The sequence below is a fragment of the Cetorhinus maximus genome, chromosome 14 (assembly GCF_964194155.1).
Source record: "Cetorhinus maximus chromosome 14, sCetMax3.hap1.1, whole genome shotgun sequence".
Classification (NCBI taxonomy): domain Eukaryota; kingdom Metazoa; phylum Chordata; class Chondrichthyes; order Lamniformes; family Cetorhinidae; genus Cetorhinus; species Cetorhinus maximus.
In genome coordinates, this window is record NC_135892.1 from 14,992,281 (window position 1) to 15,017,778 (window position 25,498).

The window sequence follows — 25,498 nt, forward strand, 5'->3', positions numbered from 1 at the left end:
GAGAACTCATGTGGGGGAAGAGGGTTAAAATAGTAAGACTAGCAGCAGAGATAGCTGATAATTAAGTTAGTTCATAAATCTAAACCATCATCCTTTTAAATCAGAGAAGGATAGAAAGGGGGAAGGTGAAAGGAAGGTGGGTAGTCAGGGAAGAGAAGGAGCAGGTGGAAATTCCCAGAAAGTTTTTTCTCAGACTAAAAAGGAAGGTGCTGAGGGTAGAAGTGATACTGGAAAATTGACGTGTTTTCATCGTAATAAAGTTGGGCACATGAAGTCAATGTGTTCAAAGTTGCAGGGAAAATCTGTTGGGAAGTAAAAGTACTGTGGGTTCTGAGGTTCAGGAAAAGGAAAAAAAACAGTGGTTTGTGTACAGGTGAAGCAGGAAGCAGTGATAGGTAAAGAAATGGGAATATGTTCACAATTTATGCAAGGGAGTTCTGAGGAACAGGTTGCAGAAATGTTTAAAGATTTTGTATGTGAAGGGGCAGTCTTTCCACAAGTTCAGGGTGGAGTAGGTAAAGATGTTAAAATTTTAAGAGACACAGGGGCTGGTCAATTACTAATGTTTTGGGATAGTGATATTTGTTGTTCAGAGGGAGTATTGCAGGAACAGGCAATAAGAAGTGGGATTCACAGAGACACTAAACCTATTCCATTGTGAAAGGTAAATTTAAAGAGTAAGTGGAAAACAGATGAAGTGATTGTTGGAGTAGTGGAAAAATTGCCCATTGCAGCTGTTCAATTTATTTTAGGCAATGATATAGCTGTGTCCCATATGTGGGTGATGCCTATGGTAGCTGAGCAGCCTGTAGAGGTGCTTTCAACAGAAGTGTTGCAGAAAGAGCATCCTGGATTGTTTCCAAAGTGTGAGATAACAAGATCATAAGCTCACAGGTTGAAACAAGAAGAACAGGAAATTAAAAGGCAGGAAGAAGTTGTAGAAGTTCAATTAGCTGACATTGTTTCTGATAAGATTATTCAGGAAGAAAGAATGGAGGATAATACAGCGGAGGCATTTAGCTCAAGGCAGAGTTACAGAAAAAGGGTGTGGAAATAAGATGGTTATATCAGGCAGCTTACTGGGAAACAGAGGCAGAATGTGTTCCAGAATGTTATTACCTTAAGGGTAACGTTTTACCTTAAGGGAACGTTTTAATGAGAAAGTGGCGGCCGTATCATGTTTCAGCAAATGAAAACTGGGGGGAAGTGCATCAGATTGTTTTACCACTTGGATATAGAAATGAGAGTCTAAGAATAGCTCATGAAATTCCAATGGGGCAACATTTAGGGATGAGAAAGACACAGGCGAAAATACAAAAACATTTTTATTGGCCTGGATTGCATGAAGATGTAGTCAAATTCTGCAGAACATGTCACACATGTCAGGCAATAGGGAAACCACAAGCAGTGTTTAAGCCGGCACCTTTAATTCCAATGCAAGCATTTGAAGAACCTTTTACTGGAGTCATGTCTGAGCTCCCTCAGGCTAAAAGTAGAAATCAGTACTAACTGACAATCATATTATAGGAAGGATGTGAACACAGTGGAGAGACTGCAGGAGAGGTTTACAAGAATGGTTCCAGGGATGAGAAGCTTCAGCTATGAGAATAGATTGGAAAGGTTGGGACTGTTCTCCTTGGAGAGAAGGTGGCTGAGAGGAGGTTTGACAGGAGATGTTCAAAATCATGAGGGGGCTGGACAGAGTAGATAGGGAGAAGCTGTTCCCCTCGTAAAAAGATCAAGAAAGAGAGGGCACAGATTTAAAGTGATTTGCAAAAGCAGCAAGTGACACGTGAGAAAAAAACTTTTTCACACGAGTGGTTCAGGTCTGGAATGCACTGCCTACAAGGGTGGTGGAGGCAGGCTCAATCGAGGCATTAAAGAGGACATTAGATGATTATTTGAATAGAAACGATATGCAAGGGTAGAGGGAAAAGGCAGGGCAATGGCCACTAGGTCATAATGCTCATTTAGAGAGCCGGTGAAGGCATAATGGGCTGAATAGCATCCTTCTGTGCCGTTAAGATTCTGTGATTCTGTTATCGATGTGCTTACAAGGTTTCCTGAAGTGATACCTTTGAGAAATATTACAACAAAGAGAATTGTGGAAGAGTTGACTACACTTTTTTTTATATAAGATATGGTTTACCAAAATAAATACAATCAAATCAGGGTTCAAATTTCATGTCACAGCTGTTTAAGCAAGTAATGAACAGTTTGGGGATAAAACAGTAAGTCAATAGTTTACCATCCTGAATTACAAAGGGCTTTGGAAAGTTGGCATCAAACTTCAAAAACTATGATGAGGGCGTACAGTCAGGACTATCCACAGGACTGGGATAAGGGAATTCCATTCTTGTTATTAGCTATTAGGGATGCTCCTATTGCATCAACTGGATTTCGTCCTTTCAAATTAATTTATGGTCATGAGGTAAGGGGGCCACTGAAATTGATTCATGAGAAATTGGTGGGTCAAAATTCAGAAGCTACTCTCCTGGATTATGCATCAAACTTCAGAGAAAGATTGGACAGAATGAGAATTAGCCAGGGAACATTTAAAGATATCACAGCAAGTGATGAAAGTGAAGGCAGACAGGAAGGCTACAGCTCAGTTTTGTTGCTGGGTAAAATGTGCTAGTTCTGTTACCAGTAGTGGGTGACACATTAAAGGCAGGGTTTAGTGGGCCTTACAGGATTGAAAAGAAACTGAGCAAAGTAAATTATTTAAAAAATACTCCAGATAGAAGAAAAAAGCCAAGGGCGCATCACGTAAATATACTTAAAAAGTACTTTGACAGGGAAGAAGACCAAAAGGAGGTATTAGTGGTGGCAGTTAACGAGAAAGAGATAGAAATGAAGGATTCTGAAATTGATTTTCCTCTAATCAAATTGGAGAGCCATCTCAGCTCCAGGACATCACTGCAGGAGCTCCTCAGGGTAGTGTCCTAGGCCCAACCATCTTCAGTTGCTTCATTAATGACCTTCCTTCCATCATAAGGTCAGAGGTGGGGATGTTCGTTAATGATTACGCAATGTTCAGCACCATTCGTGACTCCTCAGATGCTGAAGCAGTCCATGTCCAAATGCAGCAAAACCTGGACAATATCCAGGCTTGGGCTGACAAGTAGCAAGTAACATTTGTGCCACACAAGTGTCAAGCAATGACCATCTCCAATAAGAGAGAAGCCAACCATCACCACTTGATGTTCAATGGCATTACCATCACTGAATCCCCTACTAACACCACACTGGGAGTTACCATTGACCAGAAACTGAACTGGGCTAGCCACATAAATACCGTGGCTACAAGAACAGGAAAGAGGCTAGGAATCCTGCTACGAGTAACTCAATTCATGACTCCCCAAAGCCTGTCCACCATCTACAAGGCACAATTCAGGAGTGCGATGGAATATTCCCCACTTGCTGGGATGAGTGCAGCTCCCACAACACTCAAGAAGCTCGACACCATCCAGCACAAAGCAGCCCACTTGATTGGCACCACATCCACAAACATTCACTCCCTCCACCACCGATGCACAGTAGCAGCATTAGTGTGCGCCATCTACAAGATGCACTGCAGGAACTCACCAGGCCTCCTTTAACAGCACCTTCCAAACCCACAACCACTACCACCTCGTAGGACAAGGGCAGCAGGTAGATGGGAACACCATCACCTGGAAGTTCCCCTCCAAGTCACTCACCATCTTGACTTGGAAATATATTACCGTTCCTTCACAGTCGCTGGGTCAAAATCCTGGAACTCCCTTCCTAACAGCACTGTGGGTGTACCTATACAACATGGACTGCAGCAATTCAAGAAAGCAGCTCACCACACATTCTCAAGGGCAAATAGGGATGAGCAATAAATGCTGGCCCAGCCACTGGAGCTCACATCCCATGAATGAAAAAAAAATGTTTTTAAAGAGGGTACTTGAAAATTTAAATGTAATATTGAGTTACCTTCCAGACAAGTGTCAAAGTGACTTGGAGGAGCTATTGCAGTCACAACATAGCTATTTGCTGGAATAAGCTGGGGAGAACAAATCTAGCTTTACAGGATGTGTGTGTAGAACTTTCGTCTTCAATAAGGCAACATCCTTATAGATTAAATCCAGCAAAGCTATCACAAGTACAGAAATTGAATTCATGCTTCAAAATGATATCATTGAGTCTGGGTGCAGCAACTGGAGTTGCCTATTATACTGGTACAGAAACCAGATGGAACACAAAGACTGTGTGTGGACTATCAAAAGGTGAATGCGGTGACAAAAGCGGATTCATATCCTATACCAAAGTTGGGAAATTGCATTGGGAAAGGGGACAAAGTTTATCACAAAGATTGACTTGTGAAGTGGATATTAGGAGGTACCGTTATTGGAAAGAGCAAATGAGAGATCAGCTTTTGTGATGCCAAATGGACTATGTCAGTTTAAAGTCATGCCATTTGGTATGAAAAATGCACCTGCAACATTTCAAAGACTGACAAAGTAATTGCAGATCTGAGCAATTGTGCCATTTATATTGACGACTTGATAGTTTTCAGTCAATTGTGGGAGGAGCATTTACAACATCTGGAAGAATTATTTAGCAAACCACAAGATGCTAATTTGATGAACTTGGCTAAAAGTGAATTGGCAAAAGTGCAAGTTACATACCTAGGCCATACAACTGGACATGATAAGGTGGCTCCGAGCGATGTGAAAGTCAAGGCTATCATGGGTTTCCACCTGCCTACAACAAAATGAGAAGTTTTGAGATTTCTGGGCATGAGTGGGTTTTATCGGAAATTTGTACCAAATTTTTGCAGTGTCGTTGCTCCACTAACTGAACTATTAAAAAAGAACGGGAGTGCCAGAAGGCATTTGACAGTTCGAAAACTGTATTGGCTACGACACCAGTTTTGGCAGTACCCAATTAAGCCAAGCAATTTAAGTTGGCTGTTGGACGCACGCGATACAGGCATTGGATCTGGGAGGTCCCGGTTGCTTGCCATTTCAACACTCCACCCTGCTCTTATGCCTACATGTCCGTCCTTGGCCTGCTGCAATGTTCCAGTGAAGCTCAACGCAAACTGGAGGAACAGCACCTCATCTTCCAACTAGGCACTTTACAGCCTTCCGGACTGAATATTGAGTTCAACAATTTTAGATCGTGAACTCTCCTCCATCCTAGCCCCCTTTCCGATCCCCCTTTTTTCCAATAATTGATATAGATTTTTCTTTTCCCACCTATTTCCATTATTTTTAAATGTATTTCCATCCATTGTTTTATCTCTACCTTTTAGCCGATTTCGATCCCTTCCCCCCACCCCACCAGGGCTATCTGTACCTTGCTCGTCCTGCTTTCTACCCTTAATGTCACCTATTAGCACATTCCTTAGATAATATCACCACCTTCAACACCTCTTTGCCCTTTTGTCTATGACATTTTTTGGCTATCTCCACCTATCACTGGCCCTCTATCCAGCTCTACCTGTTCCACACCCCCGCCCCCCCCTCCCCCTCTTAAACCAGCTTTTATTTCACCTTATTTCTATTTTTCCTTAGTTCTGTTGAAGAATCATACGGACTCGAAACGTTAACTGTGTTCCTCTCCGCAGATGCTGTCAGACCTGCTGAGTTTTTCCAGGTATTTTTATTTGTATATATTTTGTTCTGTTAATGCATGCATCTGGTAATGTAATAGTGTGAGCATATAGATAAGTATGAGGGATAATGTAAGATGGGTTAAGGAAACGAAGCTGTCTTTTAAAATTATGACGGTTCATTTTCCATTAAGGAGGGGGTGTCATGAAAACATAATAATTCTCAATGTCACTGATTTATTGTAATAGTGGGTTAATGGTGGAGTTTGGATTAGTTTGTGTGCGTGTGGGATTTAATTGAACTGGAGACAGCTGGTCTGGAGGCTTTGAGTTATCAACAAAGAAGATAGGTTTGAAATGGTAAATACGTAAACATGGCTGAAGTTTTAGAATGTGAGGTGCATGGAAATTTTGCATTTATAGATAAATTAGGTTAGTTTGAATTTCAAAGAGATGGTAAGATGTTACACATAGCCAGATGAAGCTGTGTTTATTTTTCCCAAAAGTTAATGATAAAAGTTAGTACCGTGAAAGATTTATATGATGAGAAAAGTAAAGTTGCGAAGACATATGGGAACAATGGAATTTACATTAAAAAGGGAGAAACATGTATAAAGGAGATGAGGCTGTGTCAGAAGGGGAAGACATTCTAAGATCTAACAAGTGTGAAAAGCCTCCAGCCTCTGTGCATCAAGTTGCTGTCCACAGGAACCGAAGCTAAGAAAACTCATTTTGAATTCAACTGTCAAGGGTATTGTGTTGCTTTGCCTGGGTCTGTTTAAATCTATTTGTTTTTACTGTTGCCTTAATGGAGGTGTAACTGGGAGCCAGGTTAATTAGGAGCTATTATGGTAGTAATTTGTAGACGTATGTGCTTGAAAGCTTTTTTGTTAATAAATGTTCAATTTAGTTTTGTAAAAAATCTAAGTCTGGGTGGACTTATTACTACTGAATTCAAGGCACGTGCCTCGAAATAAAATACAAATCACAAATCGTTCTAGTCGCGTGATTAAGTTTCCCTTGTGGATTTGATCTGCCTGGCAGACATCATCTGCCGCGTCATAACAGTCCTGTACACAAAAAGCAGGATCAACCCAACCTGGCCAATTACCACCCCACTGGTCTACTCTTGATCATCAGTAAAGTGATGGAAGGGGTCATCAACAGTGCTATCAAGCGGCACTTGCTTAGCAATAACCTGCTCACTGATGCTCAGTTTGGGTTCCGGCATGGTCAATCAGCTCCTGACCTTAATACAGCCTTGGTTCAATCATGGACAAAAGAGCTGGACTCAAAGGTGAGGTGAGAGTGACTGGCCTCAACATTAAAGGCAGCATTTGACAGTATGTGGCATCAGGAAGCCCTAAGAAAACTAGAGTCAATGGGAATCAAGGGGAAAAATTCACTGCTGGTTGGAGTCATACCTAGCAAAAGGGAGATGATTGAGATTGTTGGAAATCAATCATCTTAGTTCCAGGACATCACTGCAGGAGTTCCTCAGGATAGTGTCCTAGGCCCAACCATCTTCAGCTGCTTCATCAATGACCTTCCCTCCTTCATAAGGTCAGAAGTGGGGATGTTTGCTGATGATTGCACAATGTTCAGGCTAATTTTACTAAGATGGGATACAATTTGGTTCAAGTGGACTAGAAGCAGCTACTTGCAGATAAAACTGTGTTGGAGCAGTGGGAGGCATTCAAGGAGAAAATGATAGCAAGAGTACAGAGCAAACATGTTCCTGTAAAGACAAAGGGGGGGACCAAGTCCGGAGAACCCTGGATGTCAAGGGATATAAAGATTAGGATTAAGCCAAAAAAAAAAGCTTATGGCAGATACCGAGGGCTCAATACAGCAGAGTCCCTAGAGGAGTATAAAAAGTGCAGGGGGGACTTAAAAAGGAAACTAGGAAAGCTAAGAGAAAGCATTGGTGGGTAGAATAAAGGAAAACCCAAAGAGTTTTTTTAAATATATAAAGAGCAAGAGAATAACAAGGGAAAGAGTAGAGCCAATTAGGGCCATAGAGGTAATCTGCGTGTGGACCCAGAAGATGTGGGTACAGTCCTCAATGAATACTTTGCATCGGTCTTCACAATAGAAAAAGACGATGTAGGTATAGGCATCAGGATGGAGGACTGTGAAATATTAGAGGAAATTAAGAGAGAGAGAAAGAAAAAGAGGGAGAGAGAGAGAGAGAGAGAGAGGGAGAGTGAAAAAGGAGAGAGAGAGAAAAGGAGAGAGAAGAGGTGCTAGCAGGTTTAACAGCCTCAAAAGTGGATAAATCCGCAGGCCCGGATGAGATGTATCCCAGGCTGTTGAGGGAGGCAAGGGAAGAGATATCAGGGGCCCTGACAGAAATTTTCCAGTCCTCTATGGCCACAGGTGAGGTGCCAGAGGACTGCTAGCATTGCTCCATTATTAAAAAGGGAGGAACGGATCGACCAGGAAATTACAGACCAGTCAGTCTAACCTCGGTGGTGGGGAAGTTACTAGAAAGAATTCTGAGGGACAGAGTATGTCTGCACTTGGACAGACACGGATTAATCAGGGATAGTCAGCATGGATTTGTTAAGGGAAGGTCATGTTTGACAAATTTGATCGAATGTTTTGAGGAGGTGACCAGGAGTGTTGTTGAGGATAACGCATTTGATGTGGTGTACATGGGCTTTCACAAGGCTTTCGCAAGGCTTTTGATAAGGTCCTTCATGGCAGACTGGTCAAGAAAGTAAGAGCCCATGGGATCCAAGGCAAAGTGGCACGTTGGAGCCAAAATTGACTAAGAGGTAGGGAGCAGAGGGCGATGGTAGAGGGATGTTTGTGTCTAGAAGTCTGTTTCCAGTGGGGTTCTGCAGGGCTCGGTGCTCGGGCCCTTGCTGTTTCTAGTCTACATAAATGATTTGAACTTAAATGTAGGGGGTATGATCAAGGAGATCATGGATGACACGAAAATTGCTCGGGGGGTAAATAGTAAGGAGGATAGCCGTAAACTGCTGGAGGATATCAATGGACCGGTCAGGTGGAAAGGGCAGTGGCAAATGGAATTCAACCCAGAAAAAAGTGAGAGGTAATGTATTTGGGGATGGTTAACAAAGCAAGGGATCACACTATGAATGGTAGGACCCTGGAAAGTGCTGAAGATCAAAGGGACCTTGGTGTGCATACCCACAGATCCCTGAAGGTAGCAGGGCAGGTAGATAAGGTGATTAAGGCAGCACATGGGGTACTTGCCTTTATTAGTCGAGGCGTCGAATACAAGAGCAGGGAGGTTATGCTGGAACTGCAGCTGGTTAGGCCACAGCTGGAGTACTGCGCGTAGTTCTGGTCACCATATTATAGGAAGGATGTGATTGCACTGGAGAATGTGCAGAGAAGATTTGCCAGGGTGCTGCCTGGGCTGGAGGGTCTGAGCTATGAAGAAAGATTGGATAGGCTGGGGTTGTTTTCCTTGGAGCAGTGAAGGTCGAGGTGGGGCCTGATAGAGGTATATGAGGGGCACAGATAGGGTGGATAGGAAGGCACTTTTTCCTTTAGTAGAGGGGTCAATAGCCAGAGGGTATAGATTTAAGGTAAGAGGTAGGAATTGAGGAGAAATTTTTTCACCCAGAGGGCAGTCGGAGTCTGGAACTCTCTGCCTGAAAGGGTTGTTGAATCTGAAACTTTCATAACATTTAAAAAGCATTTAGATATTCACTTGCGTTGTCACAGTCTCCAGGGCTATGGGCCAAGCGCTGGAAAATGGGATTTGTGTAGTCAGATCTTTGTTGACCGGCATGGACACAAGGGGCCGAATGGCCTCCTTCTGTGCTGTAAACGTCTATGAGCCCAGCTCCATTCACAACTCCTCAGATGCTGAATCAGTCCATGTCCAAATGCAGCATGACCTGGACAATATCCAGGCTTGGGTTAAGTAGCCAAGGGGCAAGTAACATTTGCGCCACACAAGTGCCAGGCAATGACCATCTCCAACAAGAGAGAATCTAACCACCTCCCCTTGACGTTCAATAGCATTACCATCACTGAATCCCCCGCTATCAACATCCTTGGGGTTACCATTGACCAGAAGCTGAACTGGGCTAGCCATATAAATACCATGGCTACCAGAGCAGGTCCAAGGCAAGTAATCCTGTGGCGAGTAACTCACCTCCTAACTCTCCAAAGCCTGTCCACCATCTACATGGCACAGGTCAGGAATGTGATGGAATACTACCCACTTGCCTGGATGAGTGCAGCTGCAACAACACTCAAGAAGCTCGACACCATCCAGAACAAAGCAGCCCGCTTGATTGGCACCCCATCCACAAACATTCACTCCCTCCACCACTGATGCACAGTGGCAGCAGTGTGTACCATCTACAAGATGCACTGCAGGAACTCACCAAAGCTCCTTGGAAAGCACTTTCCAAACCCATGACAGCTATCATTTAGAAGGGTGCGGGCAGCAGACACATGGGAACACCACCACCTGGAAGTTCCCCTCCAAGCCACTTGCCATCCTGACTTGGAAATATATCACCGTTCCTTCTGTCGCTGGGTCAAAATCCTGGAACTCCCTCCCTAACAGCACTGTGAGTGTACCTACACCACATGGACTGCAGCAATTCAAGAAGGCAGCTCACCACCACCTTCTCAGGGGCAGTTAGGGATGGGCAATAAAAGCTGGCCTAGCCAGTGACACCAACGTCCCGTGTATGATTTTAAAAAAAGTTAAGGCTATGTAAAGCAACAGGAAAGGAATACATGAGAAGGTAAAAGTGATTTAAGGTCAGTAAAACTGTTGTAGCTATGCAAATAAAAATTTAAAAAACAAGTGGTAACACAATTACTAAAACATTTTATAATCCAATTAATACTAAAAAAAAGGTAAATACATCCCCACTATAGTGGAGGTAGTTCGACCACAATCACATGAAGTAGGTTTAAAGAAAACCTGTTCCAACATTTTAACCATTTTTTAAATAGTAGGCTTGGATTTGGGTTGGTGGTGTTGTGTTGGGGTTGGGCGGTAGGTAGGGGTTGGGGCGGTGGGGGAGGGTGCAGGGGGAAAGAGAGGAGAGGACAGAATTGCCACTGGACAGATTTGCTATGAAATGTTTCGTGATTGGGAAGGTAAAGGGATTAGAACATTCTTCTGGGGAAAAAAAAGTGTTAATAATTTAACTGGTTTACACTATTGAAATTCTAACAAATGTCCTTTGTTCATTTGAGGTGCTATTAAAAGAATACAAGTTCTTTCTTGTAGAATACAGATCAAGACCAAGCAAAAAAAAAACACATTTGGCATTTGCAATCCAAGACATGTGGGCTCTATGGTTTGTAGGGAAGACAGGAACTATGCCAGAGAGTAGGTTATGAAACACTTTATAAATTTAAATGGGCTTAGAGGTGGAAATGGTTTCTAGCAATAGATTGGTTTATGAGATAAATATAAATTATGTATTTTGAGAGTGCTACAGGAAGCGGCAGATGAACACAAGAGATATCTATGATTGGATTGTATACAAATTGTCCAAAGTACTTAGCCACAATGATATTTACAACATGTACTAAATCCATGGCCTTCGCTGCTGTCAACTATATAAATCTAAAATGGTTTACTGGATTGAGGGAGTAACAAAGACAGTGACTGCTGATATACTAGCACATTTGAAGGGGAACGTGCTAGGTGGGCAAACTGGGAGGCAAATAAATTGGTGAAATTAAAAAGGCAATATGCCCTGTGAGGATGGAGCGACTGGTGATGCTGCTTGTAAGGAGGCAGCAATGAATGCCTTCGTGGTCCTTTGCAGAATGTTGAAAAAGACACAGGCCTTATCATAAGGAGATTCAAGCCTTTGAAAGTGGCAGGAGAGTCCAACAACAGGAGTAGTGGTGGGTTTGGGGTAGGGGAGTAAAGCATCAACGAACAAAGAAAATAAGAGGTGGCTTGATTGGATGACAGGCAGGGGAGGAAAAGCAGAGAATGGTCCAAGAAGAAAACAAACTGAGATAGAAGCAGTGGGTCCTGCTAGAAGTGTATGTCTCGAGTCAGAGTTGGGCTATGACAGACTCATTTTGAACAGTATGCCAACACTCCCCATCCAGACTCATGCGCTTTGACAGTCACTGAGCTATAGTAACTTGTGGAGCCATAGTCAGGCTATCAACAACTTGAAGACACTAAAAGATCATAACATATACTGTTTTTTTATGGAACGTTTAAAGAAGTTTAAAATGATTTAGCATACTCATGCACTCAGAAGTGCTCTTTTATAGTTTTCTTACAATGAATTTCTATTCAGAATGTCAGCCACACAAAAGCTCACAAGAAACAGATGTAAAAGGCACTTTGAAAATAATTCATTCCCCTTGAAATTAAAATTCTAGTATCTAATCTTGCCATTAATTCTGAGCTATAGATACAGTAGGAGCTTACCATTCGGAAAAACTCCTATTTCAAAAATCATAGATTAATACAGCACATAAGGAAGCCATTTGGTCCATCAAATCTGTGCCAGGTGACTCAAAGTGAGCTTATTCTGAGCAGAAGTTGGGATCGTGCTTAGGATCTGTACATTCCAGATTTTGGCGGGGGGGGGGGAGAAAAAGAGGGGGGAAAAGAAATCAGCTCATCACCACCATCTGCCAATTCCTGCTGTAAGTGCATGTATGTAATTGCCCAGTGAAGGCAGTCGGAATCAGCTGCAATTGCTCATGTCCCTCTCTTTCCTCACACAGTCTGATAGCTTTCCAGCACTTCATAATAAGGATTACACAAAGAAAACACATTCATCTTCATCAGATACCAAAAGTCTCACAATGCCACAGAACTGTATTAGCAGGGAGTCAATGCGTTTAGAAAAGCGGAGAGAGGTCAGCAGATTTGGTTGGGAAAAATTCTATTATAAAAAAAGTGAACTTCAAGATACATATTTTTGTACTTCTTATAATGACCTCTAATCACACCTCTGGATTTAGCCTCTGAACAGTGGAATTTATGAATGATGACCGAGATGGTAATTTCTGCTATAAATATAGTAAGAAATATAGGTGAAGATTCTTTACCTCCTCCCAATGTGCCATTCCCAGGCTCTGTTCTTACCTGATCATTCTTTCCAAGTTCAAACTCCACAATAGCAACAGGTGTGTTTATTTGATCCAAGTGTCTGGATTGAGACTTCAGGTCAACTCTCCAACTTAGATTCCTCAGGCAGTTCTCCCACTTGCTCTGATTAATAAGGCTCTCTCGGATTTTAACTTTATGAATTTTCCAAAATTTTGTTAAAACTGCCGCTTGCTCCAGTGTAATTCCTTTTTGTTTCTTGGTCTGCGCCGTTAAGAAGGCTTCCAGCTGGTTGAAGTCCATGTCTGCAGATGTTATCGACTGTTGGGATGAAACTCATATTAGATCTAAAGTGTTAGCTATCGTACACCAAAACCATTTGTTTAAGAGATTCAGCACAAATCAAAGTCTGACTAGACAGGATGGAGAATACATTCTACAAAAATATAATGCTGAAAAGACACAGCAAGGTATTTGGTAACTTTCCCCCATCATTACTCAACTTAAATACAATTTGCAACTTTATACAGTGTCAGCCTTCCCGTAGTGGGTAGCACTCTCGCCTCTGAGTCAGAAGGTAGTGAGTTCAAGTCCCACTGTGGGACTTGAGCACAAAAATTAAGACGGACACTCCAGTGCAGTAGAGGTGCCACTCTCTGGTGCATGCAACCCCAGAGATGGAGTTAAAGCCAACATCAGTAACTCACCATGATTCTCGTGAAATCACAACGTGAACAAGCCATTCAAGTTTCATATTTGGCACTTAATTGCTGTCAGTCAACCTCTGTCATTGTGCTAACGCATGCATATGCTTTCTCTTTGCTGCTCAATTTATAGAGATCAGTGAGTGGTTTGATTTAAAAATAAATTAAGGAAAGCAGCACTTTTGGGCCGTTTTGCTAAATGCTGGAATATAATGTAAAAGGCTCTTTATATTCCTGTAATGCTATCAATTCCAGATGTAGGGCTCGAGATTTGTCCGTGCTGATAACTGCACAACTTAAAGGAGTTCAGCTGAGGAGAGAAGTATTTTGTCATGAGTCACTTTATCTCTTGCTACCCTTGTACGTGTATGGAGGCTGTTCAGCAAGTTTGTTGTGTAGCGTCATGATGCAAATACACTGACACTCAACACCATCTACACATCAGCTCTTGGAGTAGGTAGAAACAGTCAGTCCTGATGGCAACATACAGGACTGAAACATACACAGAACAGCTAGTTTTCACTTTTGAAGCCAGCCTATGATAGACAGAATCAGTGGTCTGCAACAGGAGAACGCCCAGGGAGGTTCCTAGAGATCTGGATTATAAGTGATGGGTAGAATCTCTTTGGAAAGATATAGTATACAATATAATGCTAATTATGGCTGTATTAGATTACAAAACCATAAATAATAGATTTACAATTTATCACAGAAGCAAATTATCAAGTAAAAGCACAGAGAATATTTCACTGCTTACAACTCTGCTACTAAATTTCTCAAATTGTGTGCTTTGGGGATTCAATGATTAACAATGTACAGCAGAAACAATGTTGAGCAATCTTCCTTTCTGGCAATAAAAATGCATGAAAGCCTCTATACCACAGTCCTAAGTGATTGAAGAACTGGTAGTTTGGAATTTTCCCAACTGGCCCACACAACAGCCTAAGAAATGACTAACATCAATAACGGGATTTAATCAAATAGGAAATGGTTAGAAATGGCATTGACAATACATCAAGGCACATTCCAGAAAGTAGCAATCACAATGAGATCACACAATGTGCAAGCTTCTGAATCATCACACGGGGTACTGTGTTGACTTTAGTAAAAAGATAGTATGTGGAAAAGAACAAAAAAACAATGTTATTTTACCAAATAAAACCAAGCAAATCAAATAAAATGAACTCTGAAGTGGAAGCAAATTATTTTGATTTACCACTCAATTGTAAGTTTCACTTAAAAGTTTACCACAAACATACATCAATGAAATGCAAGGATAACATGCCCATTACAAATGAATGCATTATTCACTGCATAGTATTTTGCTTTTACAAAACATGCACCTAGGTGTGTTGCTGCCTGAAAGCAAAAATAAGAGAAAAACTGAAACATGCAAATCAAAGGGACAAAATGGGGGCGGGGGAGGAGTGTCAACAGTCTGAAACTGTTGAACTCAATGTTGAGTCCACAAGGCTGTAAAGTGCTTAATCGAAAGATGAGGTGCTATTCCTCAAGCTTACATTAAGCTTCAGTGGAAAGTGCAGCAGGTCAAGGACAGAGATGTTAGTGTGACAGCAAGCTGAAGAATTAAAATAACAGGCAAATGGAAGCTCGAGGTCATGCTTGTGGGCTGAACGGAGGTGTTCCGCAAAGCAGTCAACCGAATCTGCATTTGGTCTTGCCAATGTAATGTTATCATGTGGCAGGTGTATGTGCCAGGCGAACCAAATCCACAAGGGAAACTTGACCACGCCATCACAATGGTTTTGTAATTTGTATTTATTCTGAGAAGACTTGTGCACTGAATTCAGAAGTAATCAATCCACTAACAACTTGAGAGATTTTACAAAATTAAATTTGAGCATTTATTATCAAAAGAAAGAAAAGAATTCAAACACATACATAAGATGAGAGTTAATTATAACAAATCCCAAAATTCCTAATTAACCTGACTCCCAGCTATACGCCCCTTTAAGGCAACAGTCCAATATAGATTTTAAATTTAAATAAGCAATCCAGCAAGGTTACCACAGCACCCACTCGACAGTGGAATTCCAAAGGCTTTTAACACATCTTTAGTTGTTGGAGCAGCACTACTTCAGAGTGGATAGGGGATTTTTTTCAAGTCTGGTTCACACAGTGTACCTTTCCAGATTTTACATGGCCACACCCACATAGCCCTCCATCTTTCCTTACAAATGTTTCTCTCCCTTTAATATATAAAATCCCATTGTTCTACATGTCTTTGGAATTTTACTTTTCCCATAATATAACAATCTTTCATGTTGTCAATATGGCCTTTTCCTTTTGAGAAAAATAAATGTATTGCTTTGCCCCATTTATCTTATTAGTTGTAAATCAAACAATTACTTTATTTAACTAAAAATGCAAATTTAATTCACACCCTGTGGAACCCTCATCTTAGCTTATCCATCTCCACTTCAAAAGTCTGCTTTACACCCAATTCTTAACTTAAATCTTGTAGTCTAAGCGTCTCTCGACTAATTAAATCAGTCACACAGCCAGAATCATTCACACACACACACACACACACACACACACACACACACACACACACACACACATAAGCCCACAATAATATTATGAAATATACGATAGTTTCGTGACAGTAGAGGAGACCATATTGTAAGTAGCGAATACAGTACAGGAAGATTAAACTGAAATAAGTAGACCTGGAAGGAGTGTTTAGGGTTTTGGACAGTGAGGAGAGAGGGGGTAAAACAGGAGACACTATATCTCCTGTGTTTGGTCCAAGGTACTGTGGGAAGGGGATAGGGTGTTGGTGCAATTGAAAAGTGAGGCAGGGTATCACATTGGGAACAGTCCCTTCGCAATGCTGAAAGGGGAGGAGAGGGGTGGTAGCATCATACCGGAGGTGGTGGAAAATGATCCATTAAATAAGGAGGCTGATGGGTGGAAGGTGAGGACAATGGGAACTCTACTGTATTACTGGAAGGGAAGGGAAGGGTTGAGAGCAGAAGTGCAGGAATTGCATCCAACGCAGTCAAAGGCCCTGTCAATCAGAGATATGGGGACATTCTTGGTTGAGGAAAAAAGACATCTCAGAGGCACTGGTGTTGAAGTTTGTATCATCCGAACAGATGCAATAGAGATGGAGGAACTAGGAAAATGGAATAGAGTCCTTATAGGGTGTTGGATGTGAGGTAGTGTGGTTGAGGTAGCTGTGGGAGTCAGTGAGCTTATAATGAATATTAGTTGATAGCTTATCACCAGATTGGAGACAGAGAAGTCAAGAAAGGAAAGGGAAGAATTGGAAGATGGACCATGTGAAACTCAGGAAAGGGTGGAAATTGGAAGCTTTAAGTTGAAGTTGTTTCCTAATTCAGGTCGAGAGCCAGACATGGCACCAATACAGTCATCAATGTAATCGGAAAAATGAGTTGAGGAAGGGGGTACCCCAAGTGAGACTGGAACAAGAAATGTTTCACATATCCCATAAAAAGATAGGCATAGCTAGGATCCATATGGGTACCTATTGCAACACTTTGTATTTGGAGGAAGTGAGACAAGTTGAAGGAGAAATTGTGCAATGAGGAAACAAGTTCAGCCAGGTGGAGGACGGTGGAATCTGGCTGGACCTTGGACAGCCCTAAGACTGTCCTGGTAGGGGATGGAAGTATAGAGAGGTTGGATGTCCCTGGTTTTAAAGCGATGGAGGACATCAGAAGATTCTCAGATGTAGGTGGGGAGAGGCTGAACAAAGGGAGGGAAAAAAAATAGGAAGAATTGAAGAAATCAGTTAGTGGGGCAGGAGCAGGCTGAAATGAATGGTCTACCAGGACAGACCTGGTTTATGGATCTTGGGAATGAAGTCAAAGTGAGCTATAGGAGATTGGGGAACTAAGAGGTGGGAAGATCACTGGTGGAGATGAGGTCAGTATCTGTCCTGGAAACACTGACTTGATATTTGGTGGTGGAGTCATGGTCCAGGGGAATATACATTTCACAGACTAGTCAATTGTTTGGAAGGAATAGAAATACAGTCTTTACCCAAATCACAGATATCCCAGCACTACTCTCACAAAGTCCGCTTGTTATCAAACTGAGGTGCCTAGTTCCAGAGGAACAGCTGAAGGTGGTCCAAAAAGATTGCTGCCCCATTCCAGCCAAGCCCCTCACCTTGGGCTGAATTGGAAAATGATTTCAACTGTATACCAAGCAGGTAAAGTCAGTCAATGCATCACATAGCTCTGCAGCCAGGGGTTCAAGGCCACAAACTGGCCAGCACTTGACCACCCAACCCCAACATGTCATTACAGCTTCTCTTTTCACTCAGGCAACATACAGACACAGGTTTAGTTTAATGAAAGTGGGACAAACAACTTTACAGGACTACTAAGGGGTAGTTACAACTATCACAAAATAATTACAGCTTTATTCTGCTTGTAGGTAATATTTGTTCATGAAGGCTTTAAATACATACTTAGTGCTGGGGGATAGCAGAAAGATGACAATTCAACTTTAATGGAGGCAATATGCTGCAAGTTTTTGGTGTGATCATGTTGGGAGTTCTTTGAAAAGCAAAGTTTGCCAGTGCCAGGTGTTCACTACTGATAGTAATTCTCAGAGTTAGCGCCAATCACCCTGTCAGTAAACGATTTCTTCTAATGGCAACCATTCCACAGTGAGGAGCATTCACCTCACAGTCAGATTATGGGTTGAGTCACACTCCAGTGACTAGGGAATGCTATCCTGTCTGGCACTCAGGTGCAGTATTGAGGGAATGCTGCACTTTCCCCTCAGGTGGATTTATGAAATCCATTGGCACTATGTGAAGAACAGCACATGAATTCTCTCCAGTGTCCTGACCAAAATTTATCCCTCAACCAACATCACTACAACAGTAATCTGGGTCATCACATTACTGTTTGTGGGAGCTTGCTGGGCACAGATTAGCTGCTGCATTTCCTACATTAGAACAGCAACATCCTTAGACTGTGAAAAGCAGTACAGAATTGCAAGTTCTTTCTCGTACTCTCCAATGTGTCTTTAACATCTTGGGTTCTGCTCTTCACCCTGTTCAACACCCACTCCTCTCTGGGTGATTGAAGCATGCATTTTCCACTGGAACGTGACAATTTGAAAGACTGGCAGCAGTGCTGGGAAACACCTCGTTTGAACAATCCAAACAATAAGCCTGCAGTTTCAGCATCCCTATGGTATTCCTCGCAGTAACTCAGGTAATGGCAAAGGCCCGACTGCATCTGCATTCTGCCATGTGGATGCAACTAATTGGGGCAACCAGTCAGGACTGCAAAAGGTAACTTTGATCTCCCAACACTTTATTCTCTCTTAGACTGCTGAATGAAGCAAACTGAAAGCATCAAACCAACCGCCTGAATAATGGTCATGAATGTGGAGGGTCACATTTGTGGTCCAAAACCATCAACACATTTATGGAGCACTATCCCTTCCTTTTTATGTATGGAGACCTGATTGTCTCTATAACATGCTGGCTTTTGGAAAACCTGAATGGGTTACAACTCTCTGCCCTTCCTGCTGATTATTATTCCTGATTAACAGGACATCAGCCACTTGCTTTATTGATGGAGTAATTGCAGAAAGGCTCAACTGGCAGGTCATAGGGTCATTATGGTACACGTGTGCCCTATGGTGGCCTGAAGGAAGTTGTGCGTAAATTAGCCTGCAGCAAATGGCATAGCTTGGTCAGTGCATGAATAATAAATCAGAGGGACAGAAGCGGCATCTCAAGAGGAACACGGCCCCTTTCTCCTCGAGTGTTGCTGACAGTGGAAGTACTCCTCCCCCAAATAACTGGACCCAAAGCTGCTGCACTGTCCACTAGCTTGCTTCCCTTAATGTCACCATTAGCATATCCTTTAGATAATATCACCACCGTCAACACCCCTTTCTCCTTCTGTCTATGACACCTTTGGCAGTCTCTTCTTGGCCTCCGCCTATCACTGGCCCCCTATCGAGCTCTCCTGTCTCACCCCCCAGCTTATATTTCATCTCATTTCTATGCCTTAGTTCTGATGAAGGGTCATACGGACTCGAAACATCAACTGCATCCCGCTCCGCAGATGCTGTCAGACCTGCTGAGTTTTTCCAGGTATTTTTGTTTTTGGTGCTGCACTGTTGGTCCTCTCCATAAAATTTGCGTAGTAACATGGGAAGAGGAAAGCAAATACCAAACCTCCCAGCTTTATTAGTTAATTCCCAAGACTCCAGGAAAATGGTTCATGGCAAATTGAAAATTTCATCTTTTTTGTCTTTTTGCTTATCAATAAAAATTTGTAGGGCACTCAATGTATCAAGTGAAAAATATTTTTTCAATGAGCATTTTGCTACATTCAACAAGCCAGCAGCAACAAGCGCTCCAAAGCAGGTCACATCTGTTCCTGTATCCTGCCATTTGGGACCTCATTTATTTAAATATACCATTTAAATGAGGTTTACATACGAATGCAGCACAGCTTTAGATACCTCCAAATCATACGTTGAAACCACAAGTCAGGGACTTGGTTTTCCTGTCACATCTAGGCCATCTGCTCTACTCCACCAGAGACAGCTCATTTTCTAAAAGAACAAGTGACTGTAAAAATAGTTGTAGTTGTAAAGGGAACAGCTTTGTGCAAAAACCTGCTTCATATATTTACAATTTCTCATGCAAATCAAAAAAGTCACACCCCTTCCTCTTCTGCAAGAGCTGACACTGAAATCTACAGCACTTCTCTGATTATAATATTGTTACCAATTCGTGGCACTCGTCCCAGGCAGTTAAAGACAGGAAGTATATAACGCAAAGGAGCCTCAGAATGCAAGCACATAAAACCCAATGTTTCCTGACCAGTCATCTTTATCCTGCACCTTTTTCCTTTCTCAATTGATTGATATGGAAGTTTTCTATACACATCAGAAAAACTGGAAATATGATCCCAGCAAACGGTGAGGACAAATGGAATCCACGCCCACTGCTGCATGACACGGCAAAAGTGGTTATTGACCAAAGGCAGACCCCCCCAAGCGGTAAATAGGACATACTGCTCTTTATAAAGCAGGATTTCATCGGAGATCTTTGTTTAAGATCATACACACAGTACAGCAGATGTGGTCTCTAGGAACCATAAAACCACTTTCAGCAAGAGACATTCTGCACTATTGTACAGGAGAATATCGTTATTTAATATTTCAAACCTATTCTGAGAAATCTGTTGAAGAGTCACAAAACGTTAACTGTGTTCCTCTCCGCAGATGCTGTCAGACCAGCTGAGTTTTTCCAGGTATTTTTATTTTTGTTTTGGATTTCCAGCAGCCACAGTTTTTTGCTTTTATCTATTCTGAGAAATGTTGGAGCTCAGAGGAATGTACATCGAGTATGCGTAATTCCAGGAAATCATTAAGGGACCAGTCAAACCTCCCATAAATTCGATGCACATGCCCATTATGTTTTTCTACCAAAAAGAAACAAAACTTTGGTCTGAAGATCACATTTATCATAAAACATGCTATCTACTATATAATTGGCCAATGCTTCTCCATTTACACACTTTTTTTAAGGCAGGCTACAAATATCACTACAAAATATAAATCGTTAATGTAGAGTCTCTGCCCAAATGTATAAAGTGTTTTAGCACAAGTGATGATAAGATGTTAAAATTAATGCTTTCATCTTTTCATCCAAAACTTATCAAAAATTATTCTACATTTAACATTCAAGTAGTTAAAAACAAAAACAGGTAAAATGTCAGAGGTTAGAGAGTCCTCCAAAACACCGAGTTATTCTACACAAAATATCTGTGGTTTGAAGACAGCAGAGTTAAAATCGTTAAAAGGAAACGTCAGCTCAGAAGGGAATAATTGAATTTGAATTCACTGGAATCACATTGTGAACCATATTAGAGCTAATTAACCCTTCCTTCAGAAATGCTGATGTAATTAGGAGTAGCATTAAACCCATTATCCGGAAGGGCTTCCTTTTAAAAATGTACATAAGCTACTTTAGCACTTAATATACTCATTCTTAATGGTCCCCTTCTTCGGTGAGCTATAGATTTTAATAAGGAGCCATGGCAACTTACCAGGTCTTTAACCAGAATTCACTAATGAGGACAGTGGCTTTGCCCAGGATATATATACCTTCTGATGACTAACTATTACAAATTTGCAAAATCGTTGAGTGGGATCACAGCCTCACATATCCAGTACAGGCTTTTTGAGAAATCCAGAAACCCCTCATTAAGCAATCGGGCAATCTGCAGCTTTGGCTAACTTGCAAACAATCTCAACCTAATCAGGTGATCCCAAACATATTTTGGGGGGGGGGGGAAGGGGAAATGACCAGTTTCATTTTTTCTTATCCCACAGTGCAGAGTTGTTTAATTAGATCTTCCTACTTTTCCAAATTCAATGGTTGACACAAGTTTTCACCCACATTCAAGTAAGTGTTCACAAAGAAAGAACTTTCCTTTGTTTGATGTCTTTGGTTATCAGAGATCACTGGACTAATAGCCCTGTGTGGGCAGTTGCAGGATCTGACTGTGACCTCAAGCTGTGGCATGTCTCCATGGGAAAGGGAAGATGAATTCAACTGCTCAAGGCCTTTAGTATCTCCAGATATGGCCCAGCGCAACAGGTCACAGCCTGGGAGTAGGTTCCCGCTGGCTTTTTCATCCTGACCTTGACTGTAATTCACACACACATCCTATCTACAGGGAAGAATTGATAATACCTGACACCATTCAGTATCTTTACTGGTAAACGAGGTAAGTAGTATTGGACGACAGCACAGAAATAGGCCATTCAGCCCAAACAGGTATTTTAAAAACTATTACCTTCCCACAATAACGTGGTAAATTTCCTTGCCAGACCATGAGGTGGGTGCTGCCAACTCCCCAAGTCACAAAAATGAAAGCTACGCTCATTATAATCCAAATTTATAGAGGGCCTAATTCCATTGACCTTTGCTCCGTATCCCTTAATGTCTTTGGTTAACAATTTTAAACTTAATAATCCCCATTTGCAGAATAGAGTTCCAAACTTCTACTACCCTTCTGTGTGTAGAAATGTTGCCTAATTTCACTCCTAAAGGGTCTGGTTCTAATTTTTAGACTCTGCCCCCTCATCCCAGACTCTCCAACCCGTCTCCCTATCTGTTCCCCTTAACGTCTCAAAAATAAAGTCACTGCTTAACTTTCTAAATTCCGGGGTACACAAACCTAGTTTGCATAATCTCTTCCCAATTTAACGCTCGAAGCAAGTGCAGCATAGATTTACCAGAATGATACCTGGACTCCAAGGTCAATACATACTGAGGTGTGGTGGCCAGAAATGCTCAGTGGCCCCAAGTGTGGTCTAACGTGGGTTTAGTATAGCTGAAGCATAACGTCTACCCCATTGTACTCCACTAATCCAGATATAAAAGGCATCCGTTTCATTAGCCTTTGATTTTTTTTTAAACCCGATCATGACATTTTAGCGATCTATGTACCTGGATCCTCAGTCCCTTTGGCCCGCCAAAGCTTTTGTAGCTTTTCAACATTTGCAGCCCTCCTTGGCTTATTTGCATACTTTACACAGGCTCAAGTACTGGGAAAGGTGATACAACTTTTTCAAATCAACTTTCACTTCCAGGCTGAACTCCGAGTTGTGTTTAGGGAGCATGTTCAAGATGATAAAGTGAACAGCTCTTTAACAGAATTCAGTCAGGGGTTTACCACTACAACAACTTGCATGTACACAGCACCTTTAATGTGCCAAAACATCTCCTAATGTACTTCATTGGATCATTATCAAAAAATGTTTAACATCGAGTCAAACAAGGAAAGAAAGGCAGATGTTTAGGAAGGGAGTTCCAGCACTTAGGGCTCAGGCAACTGAAGGCAAGGACACCAGTGTTGGAAATCCTAGATTAAAAATCCTGGAAGTGCAAGGGGTCAGGAATTGAAGGGGGTGCAGATATCTTGGAGAATTGGAGGACGGGAGGAGGTTAGAGACAGTGGGCCATAACTTCCTTGGAGTGGCAATCAGTGTTCGATTGCCACTCTGTGCCCAATTTCTTCCTCTAAATTTCTTCCGTGCCCGTCTCCATTCGGTCATTCAGCCCATCAAGTCTGCTCCACCATTCAATGAGATCATGGTTGATCGGATAATCCTCAACTCCACTTTCCTGCCTTGTCCCCATAACCCTCGATTCCCCTACTGATTAAAAATCTGTCTATCTCAGCCTTGAATATACTTAACAACCCAGCCTCTACAGCTCTCTGCAGTCAAGAATTCCACAGATTCATTACCCTCAGAGAAGAAATTTCTCCTCATCTCTGTTCTAAGTGGGCACCCCCTTATGCTGAGATTATGCCCTCTGGTCCTACACTGTCCCACAAGGGGAAACAACCTCTTGGCATCTACCCTGTCAAGCCCCCTAAGAATCATGTTTCAAAAGGTCACCTCTCATTCTTCTAAACTCCAATGGGTACAGGCCTAACCGACTCAACCTTTCCTCATAAGAAAATCCCTCCATCTCCGGGATCAACCTCGTGAACCTTCTCCGGACTGCCTCCAATGCCAGTATATCTTTCCTTAGATAAGGGGACCAAAACTGTTCACAGTATTCTAGGTGTGGTCTAACTCGTGCCTTGTACAGTTTTAGCAAGATTTCCCTATTTTCATACTCCATTCCCTTGGAAATAAAGGCCAACATTCCATTTGCCTAACCTATTACCTGCTGAACTTGTATGCTAGCTTTTTGGGATTCATGCACAAGGGCCCCCAAATCGCTCTGTCCATTTGCCTCATCCAAGTCATATATATTATAAATAATTGTGGCCCCAACACTGATCCCTGTGGCACTCCACTAGTTACAGGTTGCCATCCTGAAAATGTTCCCTGTATCCCAACTCTGTCTTCTATTAGTTAGCCAGTCCTCTATCCATGCTAATATGTTGCCCCCAAGACCATGTGCTCTTATCTTATTAAGTAGCCTTGTGTGTGGTACATTAGCAAACGCCTTTTGGAAATCCAAATATATTACATCTACTGGTTCCCCTTTATCTATCCTGCTGGTTACCTCCTCAAATGAATTCTAATAAATTTGTCAAGCATGATTTCCCTTTCATGAAGCCATGCTGACTGCTTGATTAGATTATGTATTTCTAAATGCTCTGCTATCACATGCTTTATAAATAGACTCCAACGTTTTCCCAATGACAGGTGTTAAGCTAACTGGCCTATAGTTACCTGTTTTTCTGTCTCTCCGTTTTTGAATAAAGGTGCTATACTGGCATTTTTCCAATTCTCTGGGGCTTTTCCAGAATCTAAGGATTCTTGGAAGATTACTACCAGTGCATCCACTATCTCTGCAGCTATTTCCTTTAATATCCTAGGATGCAACCCATAAGGTCCAGGTGACTTATCGGCCTTCAGCCCCATTAGTTTCCCTAGTAATAGTTATTGTATTTATTTCCTCCCCACCTTTTGCCCATGATTATTTAGTATTTTTGGTATGCTATTAGTGTCTTCTATTGTGAAGACTGATGCAAAGTATTTATTCAACTCCTCTGCCATTTCCTGGTTCCCCATTATTTCCCCAGCCTCATTCTCTAAAGGGCCTAATATTGACTTTGGACTCTCTCTTCCTTTTTATGCATTTAAAGAAGCTCTTACTGTCCGTTTTTATATTACTTTCTAGTTTATCCTCAAAGTTCATTTTCTCCCTCTTTATTATTTTTTTGGTCATCTTCTGTTGGTTTTTAAAACTTTCCCAATCCTCTGGCTTACCACTAATGTTTGCCACATTGTATGTTTTTTCTTTCACTTTTATACTATCCTCAACTTCATTGGTTAACCATGGTTGGTTTATCCCCTTCCGACAATCCTTCTCCCTCACTGGGATATATCTTTGTTATGAGTCATGAACTATTTTCCTAAACTTCTACCATTGTTCATCAATGGTCTTTTCTGCTAAACTCCTTTCCCAGTCCACTCCAGCCAACTCTGCCCTCATTCTTTTTATTTAAGTTTAGCACAGATGTTTCCTAACTAAGTTTCTCACTCTCAATCTGAATGCTAAATTCCAGGTCACTGTTTCCTAGGGGATCTTTTGCTGAGATCATTTATTAAACCTGCCTCATTACACATTACCAGATCCAAAATAGCCTGATCCCTGGTTGGATC

The 25,498-nt window shown here is 41.8% G+C and overlaps 1 protein-coding gene across 3 annotated transcripts in view; it reads right to left on the minus strand.

The window, feature by feature from the left end:
* The window catches only part of commd1 (copper metabolism (Murr1) domain containing 1), a 131,206-nt gene that overhangs the window by 74,343 nt on the left and 31,365 nt on the right, over positions 1-25,498 (minus strand). For all 3 annotated transcript variants that reach the window (XM_078556564.1, XM_078556562.1, XM_078556563.1), the window contains exon 2: positions 12,660-12,941. In XM_078556564.1, coding sequence (XP_078412690.1) covers positions 12,660-12,923 — 264 coding nt within the window. In that variant the 5' untranslated portion in view covers positions 12,924-12,941. The remainder of the gene's footprint in view (positions 1-12,659; positions 12,942-25,498) is intronic.